Below are 7,710 nucleotides of genomic sequence, written 5' to 3'. Positions count from 1 at the left end.
CTCCTCCTCTCCTGCCTCCTTTATCTTTCTTTTATTTTCTTCCTCTTTTTCTTTTCCTTATTCCCTTCATTTACCCTTTTCTTTCCCTTATTCACCCTTTTCTTTCTTCAACTTCTCTCTCTCTCTATCTATCTATCTATCTATCTATCTATCTATCTATCTATCTATCTATCTATCTATCTCTTTCTTTCTCTTTCTCTCTTTCTCTCTTGTTCTCTTCTATTTTATCTCTGTCTATCTATCTATCAACCTATCTATCTATCTGTCTATCTATCTCTCTCTCTATCTCCTGAGATCGGCCGGAAGTTGACCTTTAAATAATTTATCGGATGTCGCGCCTTTCTGCTTATTTCTGCTTATTTCTGCTCTCTTATTCTACTTCTGTTTCTCCATTTTCTGTTTTTTTTTTTTTCCTCTTCTTCTTTTTTTTTCCTTTTTTTAAAATTATTTTCTTTCCATTTTCTTCTTTCTTCTTTCTTTCTTCTTCTTCTTCTTTATTTATTTTTTTCTTCTTTTTCTTTTATCCTCCTCCTCCTTCTTCTCCTTTCCCCTTCATTTCCTCTTTTCTTCCTCCCTCTTTCATTTCCTTCTCTCTCTCTCTTCTCTCCTTCCTCCATCCTCCTCCACTTTCTCTATTTCCTCTCCCTCTTCCAATTCATCCTCCTCTTCTACTTCTTCCTTCCTCCTCTCTCTTACTTCTCTTCACTCCACTTCCCCCTCCTCCCTCCTTGTCTATTCTCTTCCATTCCCTCCTCCTTCTCCTCCCTCCTCCTTCTATCTCCTCCTTCCTCCTTCTCCACCTCCTCCCCTTTTCCTTCCTTCCCTCTTCTCCCCCTCCTTCCTCCTCTCCTTCCTCTCCTTCCTCCTCTCTCTCCTCCCTCTTCCTCCCTCCTCTCCATCCTCCCTTCTCCTTCTCCATCTCCTTCTTCTTCCTTTTCCTCCTCTTCTTCCTCTTCCTCCTCCTTCCTCCTTCCTCCTTCCTCCTTCTCCCTCCTCTCCTTTCTCCTCTCCTCCCTCCCTTTCCTCCTCCCCTTCTCCTTCCTTCCTTCCTCCTTTTCCCTCCTCCCTCCTCCTCCCTTTCTACTTCCTCCTCTTCCTCCTCTTCCTCCTCTTTCTCCTCCTTCCTCCTCCTTCCTCCCCTCCTTCCTCCTTCTCCCTCCTCTCCGCTCCTCCCTCCTCCTCCCCTTCTACTTCCTCCTCTTCCTCCTCTTCCTCGTCCTTCCTCCTTCTCCCTCCCCTCCTTCCTCCCCTCCTTCCTCCTCCTCCTTCCTCCTCTCCGCTCCACTTGCCTCATATCAGGACGAAACACAATCAATATTCTTCTTCCTTTTAAGGTCGGCCTGGCGTTGCGTGCAAAATACGTTGTGAAAGTTATTTTATAGCGTTCTCTCTCCTCTCTGCTTTTCTCTTTCGTAATCTTAGTCTTTCCTTCTCTCTTTCTTTTCTGTCTTTCTTCACTCTGGATGTTTTTTGTTTTTTTTGTGTGTGTTTGTGTGTTTTTTTTTATGTGTTTCTGTGTCTGTTTGTGTTTGTCTTTTTCTCTATGTATGTCTTTTTCTATGTCTGTATGTCTCTCTCTTTCTCTCTTTCTTTCTCTCTCTCTCTCTCTCTCTCTCTCTCTCTCTCTCTCTCTCTCTCTCTCTCTCTCTCTCTCTCTCTCTCTCTCTCTCTCTCTCTCTCTCTCTCTCTCTCTCTCCTCTCTCCTCTCTCTCCTCCCTCCCTCTCTCTCCTCCCTCCCTCCCTCCCTCCCTCCCTCCCTCCCTCCTTCCCTCCCTCCCTCCTTCCCTCCCTCCTCCTTCCCTCCCTCCCTCCTTCCCTCCCTCCCTCCCTCCCTCCCTCCCTCTCCTCAGATTTTAGCCTTTCTTCTTCTTCTTTCTCTCTACCTCTCTTTCTCTCATCCCCCCCCCCCCCCCCCCCCCGCGATTGCCGCCCACAGGTAAATAGCTTGTGCTGGCGCTTTCAATAGTCTCTTTGCCTGAACATACACGGTCGTGGTCATAGATTTTGCTTGAAACTTCAGCCGCTTTGCAAGAAACTTCGCTTCCATCCGCTCGGCGAAGTAGGGAGGGAGTTCGTTGAGTTGGCTGTCTGTTTCTTTTAAATGGTTTTCCCTCTCTCTCCTTCTCTCTCTCTTTATCTTTCTATCTCTCTCTCTCTCTCTCTCTCTCTCTCTCTCTCTCTCTCTCTCTCTCTCTCTCTCTCTCTCTCTCTCTCTCTCTCTCTTTATCTTTCTCTTTCTCTTTATCTTTCTCTTCTCTCTCTCTCTCTCTCTCTCTCTCTCTCTCTCTCTCTCTCTCTCTCTCTCTCTCTCTCTCTCTCTCTCTCTCTCTCTCTCTCTCTCTCTCTCTCTTTCTCTACCCCTCTCCCTCCCTCTCTCCATCTCTCTCACCTTCTCTTTCTCTCTCTCTCTCTCTCTATCTCTATCTCTCTCTCTCTCTCTCTCTCTCTCTCTCTCTATCTTCTCTCTCTCTCTCTCTCTCTCTCTCTCCCCTTTCCCTCCCTCTCTCCATCTCTCTCACCTTCTCTTTCTCTCTCTCTCTCTCTCTCTCTCTTCTCTCTCTCTCTCTCTCTCTCTCTCTCTCTCTCTCTCTCTCTCTCTCTCTCTCTCTCTCTCTCTCTCTCTCTCCCTCCCTCCCTCTCGCTCTCTCTCTCTTTCTCTACCCCTCTCCCTCCCTCTCTCCATCTTACTCACCTTCTCTCTCTCTCTCTCTCTCTCTCTCTCTCTCTCTCTCTCTCTCTCTCTCTCTCTCTCTCTCTCTCTCTCTCTTTCTCTACCCCTCTCCCTCCCTCTCTCCATCTCTCTCACCTTCTCTCTCTCTCTCTCTCTCTCTCTCTCTCTCTCTCTCTCTCTCTCTCTCTCTCTCTCTCTCTCTCTCTCTCTCTCTCTCTCTCTCTCCTCCCTCCCTCCCTCTCGCTCTCTCTCTCTTTCTCTACCCCTCTCCCTCCCTCTCTCCATCTCTCTCACCTTCTCTCTCTCTCTCTCTCTCTCTCTCTCTCTCTCTCTCTCTCTCTCTCTCTCTCTCTCTCTCTCTCTCTCTCTCTCTCTCTCTCTCTCTCTCTCTCTCTCTCTCTCTCTCTCTCTCTCTCTCTCTCTCCATCTTAGCAAGACCCTGTGGCATCGCGTGACAATTACACTTTATTTGTGCATTGTTTCTTTCCTCTTATTTGTTGTTTTTGCTGCTGTTGTTGTTGTTGTTTTAGGATTTATTGGTCTTCCAAGGCGAGGAAATGGGCGAGGAGAGAGAATCTTTTTTTTAATTATTTTTTTCTCCTTTTTTTTTTTTGTCTGATTGTTTGTTTGTTTACAGAGAGAGAGAGAGAGGGGGGGGGGGGGAGAGAAAGAAAAGAAGAAGAAGAAGGAAAAAGAGAAAGAGATTTAGACGAGCATGAGAATGAGAATGAGATGGGGAAATAAAAAGCTTAGCAACAACGAAAATATAATAATCAAGAGAGAGAGAATATGAACAAACAAAACAAATGAACAGTAAACAGAAAAGACCTCACACCTCGACACACAAGACAAACAAAAAACAAGACAAACAAATAAACGGCAAACAAAAGACAAACAAACAGACAACGCAAACAAGACAGAAAACAAAGTAAAACAAGTAAAACAAACAGAAAACGGGTCAAAGAGACAAAGCAAACAAGACAAACAAGCAAGTAAAAAAACACGTAAAACAAGCAAGTAAAACAAACAAAAGAAACAAGCAAGTAAAACCAACAAACAAACAAGACAAACAAACAAACAAGTGAAACAAACAAAAGTAAAACAAACAAACAAGGAAAACAAACAAACAAGTAAAACAACAAATGTAAAACAAGCAAATGTAAAACAAACAAAACAAGTAAGATAAAACCAAACCAACCAACAAACCAAGCAAACCAAGACAAACAGACCAAGCAAGGCAGCCGAGCCCCGCCCCCCCCCCCCCTCGTGACGCAGGCGATAAGAAACACTTTTCTTCTCTTGCTTTTGTTTTGTTTTTGTTTTTGTTTATTAGCTTGATTTTCTCTTTTTTTAGCTTGGTTTTTCTCTTTTTTTTAGCTTGGTTTTTCTCTTTTTTTTAGCTTGGTTTTTCTCTTTTTAAGCTTGATTTTTTTCTCTTTTTATCTTGTTTTTTTTTCTTTTTTTTGTTCTTTTTTATCTTGATTTTTCTTTTCTTTTTTTTTTTCCTTTTTTTATCTTGATTTTTCTTTTTTATTTTGATTTTGTTGTTGTTGTTCTTGTTATCTTTCTTGCTTCTTTTTCCTTTTTCATTATTATTTATTTTTCTTTTTTTCTTCTTTTTTCGTTTTCCCTTCTTGTCTGTTTCTTTTTTTCTTCTTATTTTGTTGTTGTTTTGTCTCTGTTTTTTTCTTTTCCTTCTTTTTCTTTCCTTTTTCATTGTTTCTTCATTTCTTTTTCTTTTTTTCCTTTTTTTTCTTCATTTTCTTTTTCTTCTGCTTCTTTCTTCTTCTTCTTCATTTCCTCCACTTTGTCTCCAATGTTTTTTTCTTTTTCTTTTTTTTTTTCCTTTTTATCTTTTTTTTTTTTTTTTTTTTATCCTCCATCTTTTATTGCACATAAATTATTAAGTGTCTTACGCTGGGGTTTTCACGGTCAAGGATAAGGCGCTTTGTAATGGGGGTTGAGGGGGGGGAGGGGTGAAGGAGGGGGGGAGGGGGGAGGGAAGGATGGAGGACCTGGGGTGGAGGGAGGGGGGAAGGGGAGGGAGGGGAGGAATGAGGAGGTCAGGAAGGGGAGGAATGAGGAGGGAAAAGAAGATAAAGAAGGGGAGGAGGAGGAGGAGGAGAATGCGAAGGGGGGGTGAAGGAGGTAAAGAACGGAGGGTCGGGAGAATGCAGGGGGGGGGGGATACAGGAGGATTTAGCGGTGGGGAGAGGGGAGAGGAGGGAGAGGGAGAGGGAGAGGGAGGGGGAGGGGAGGGTGAGGGTGAGGGGAGAGGGAGAGGGAGGGGGAGAGGAGGGGAGAGGGAGAGGGAGGGGGGAAGGGGGAGAGGAGGGAGAGGGAGAGGGAGAGGGTGAGGAGGGAGAGGGAGAGGGAGGGGAAGAGGAGGGAGAGGGAGAGGGAGAGGGTGAGGAGGGAGAGGGAGAGGGAGGGGGAAGGGGAGAGGAGGGAGATGGACCTGGATGGGGAAGAATGCAAGGGGAGGGGAGGGGAGGGGAGAGGAGAGGGGGAAATGCAGGGGGAGAGGAGGGAGAGTGGCGCGTTAAAAGACGTTAAAAGGTGTAAAGATTATTATAGATGATAATATAGATTATTAAAACGTTTTTTCGTGACCTTATGTGACCTACAGGCGAGGTCAGTTCCTAGTGTTGATGCTGTTATTTTATTTGTGTATTTGTTTGTTTGTACTATTTATGATTGTCAACATATTTAATTGCATTATTATAATACAACTTTTATATTTTATTAACCAACAAGTTTTCTAAATCTTGCTTTTGAATTTTCGTGTTTATATTTTTCATCATTCTTTTTACTATTCTCTACATTAATATTATCATCATTATGTTTTTATTTAATCCTTTCCTTTCTTTTTGCATTCTTATTTTCATCATATTTTTTTTATGTTTATTTTTATTTATTGCAATGACAGTTTTACATATATATTTTTTTTTTTTTTTTTTTTGTGCATTTATAATCAAGTTATAAATTCTGGTTTACGGTCCGGCCTAATGCATTTAATCTGAATTTTAACTCGCTATTGCTTTTGTTTTAGAATTCTAAGTCGTAATATTAAGCAAAATGCTTAGTTTATATTCAGATTATGCATGAATTTCTTACCTCGCTGTCTCTCTCTCTCTCTCTCTCTCTCTCTCTATCTCTCTCTCTCTCTCTCTCTCTCTCTCTCTCTCTCTCTTCATCTCGTCTCTCTCTCTCTCTCTCTCTCTCTCTCTCTCTCTCTCTCTCTCTCTCTCTCTCTCTCTCTCTCTCTCTCTCTCTCTCTCTCTTCTCTCTCTCTCTCTCTCTCTCTCTCTCTCTCTCTCTCTCTCTCTCTCTCTCTCTCTCTCTCTCTCTCTCTCTCTCTCTCGTCTCTCTCTCTCTCTCTCTCTCTCTCTCTCTCTCTCTCTCTCTCTCTCTCTCTCTCTCTCTCTCTCATCCTCCGTCTCTCTCTCTCTCTCTGTCTCTCTCTCTCTCTCCCTCTCCCTCTCCCTCTCCCTCTCCCTCTCCCTCTCCCTCCCCCCTTCCTCCCCCCCCCCCTTTCCCGCGGCGTCGACTTGCGTTAAACACAATCTTCTTTTTTTCCAGAAATGAACAACTTAGTCAGACGGGCGGCGCTTGCCTGCCTCCTGCTCGCCCTCATATGCGGCAACTCTGCAACAGGACAACACCCAACGCTGCCGGTGAGTATGAGGTGGGGGGGAGTCTGAGGGTGGGGGAGAGTGTGAGGGGGGGAGTATGAGGTGGGGAAGAGTATGAGGGTGGGGGAGAGTGTGAGGGGGGGAGAGTGTGAGGGTAGGGAGAGTGTGAGGCTGGGGAAGAGTGTGAGGGTGGGGGAGAGTGTGAGATGGGGGAGAGTGTGAGGGGGGGGAGAGTGTGAGGGGGGTGTATGATTTGGGGGAGAGTATGAGGTGAGGAGAGTACGAGGTGGGGGAGAGTGTGAGAGGGGGAGAGTATGAGGGGGGGAGTATGAGGTGGGGTGGGGGTGGGGGAATAGGAGGGGAAAGAGGGAGGTAAGGAGGGAATTTTGTGTTTTAGTGTGTGTGTATGTGTGGGAGAGGGTGCGTGTGTGTGTGTGTCTGTGTCTGTGTGTGTGTGTGTGTGTGAGCGTGTATGTGTGTCTGTGTGCATTTTCTGATTAGTTACGTGCAATCAATCATGTGTGGCGGCGATAGGGCTTGTTATTGCACACATATATAACAGCGTGTGTACTTTGCGACAGGGGGGAAGGAGGAAAAGGGGAAATCAAGAAATGGAGAAAAACACGCCGTTTGTAAACAGGGGAAGAGGCGAAAGGATGATATTGTCCGTTATCTTCCTTCTCCTCTCTCCTCCCTCTCTTTCGTTTTCCTCACCTTCCTTCCTCTTCCTCTTCTTCTTCTTCTCTTCAGCTTCCCTTTCTCCTTTCTCCCCCTCTCTTTCGTCTCCTTTATCCTTTTCCTCTGCCTCTTCTCCTCTTTGGCAACTATAGCCTGACGCATTTTGTGGTGCCATGTGACACTTTACGGATGTGGCGCCATGTGACACCTTACTGATGTGGTGCCATGTGACACTACTGATTTGGCGCCATGTGACAGTTTACTGATGTGGCGCCATATGACACCTTACTGATGTGGCGCCATGTGACACTTTACTGATGTGGCGTCATGTGACACCTTACTGATGTGGTGCCATGTGACACTACTGATTTGGCGCCATGTGACACCTTACTGATGTGGCGCCATGTGACACTTTATGGATTGGGTGCCAAGTGTGGTGTAAATGTCATCATACCACAATAAATGATGGTGTTATGAGATAGCTTGGCACTGGATATGATCTCACCTTTCCTGTTCTTTCTGTCTCTGTATCTGTTTGTCTCTGTTTGTCTCTGTTTGTCTGTTTGTCTGTTTGTCTGTCTCTTTGTCTGTTTCTCTCCGTCGCTTTCTCTCTCTCTTTCTCTTTCTGTCGCTCTCTCTCTCTCTCTCTCTCTCTCTCTCTCTCTCTCTCTCTCTCTCTCTCTCTCTCTCTCTCTCTCTCTCTCTCTCTCTCTCTCTCTCTTTCTC

At 44.9% G+C, this 7,710-nt stretch overlaps 1 protein-coding gene across 1 annotated transcript in view; it reads left to right on the top strand.

The window, feature by feature from the left end:
• The first annotated feature begins 6,255 nt into the window (after positions 1-6,255).
• The window catches only part of LOC125030481 (mucin-2-like), a 21,762-nt gene continuing 20,307 nt past the window's right edge, over positions 6,256-7,710 (top strand). Inside the window, 2 exon segments of the mRNA XM_047620523.1 lie at positions 6,256-6,348; positions 7,243-7,287. Coding sequence (XP_047476479.1) covers positions 6,256-6,348; positions 7,243-7,287 — 138 coding nt within the window.

The sequence above is a fragment of the Penaeus chinensis genome, chromosome 11 (assembly GCF_019202785.1).
Source record: "Penaeus chinensis breed Huanghai No. 1 chromosome 11, ASM1920278v2, whole genome shotgun sequence".
Classification (NCBI taxonomy): domain Eukaryota; kingdom Metazoa; phylum Arthropoda; class Malacostraca; order Decapoda; family Penaeidae; genus Penaeus; species Penaeus chinensis.
This window is presented reverse-complemented; position numbering and strand designations above follow the sequence as displayed.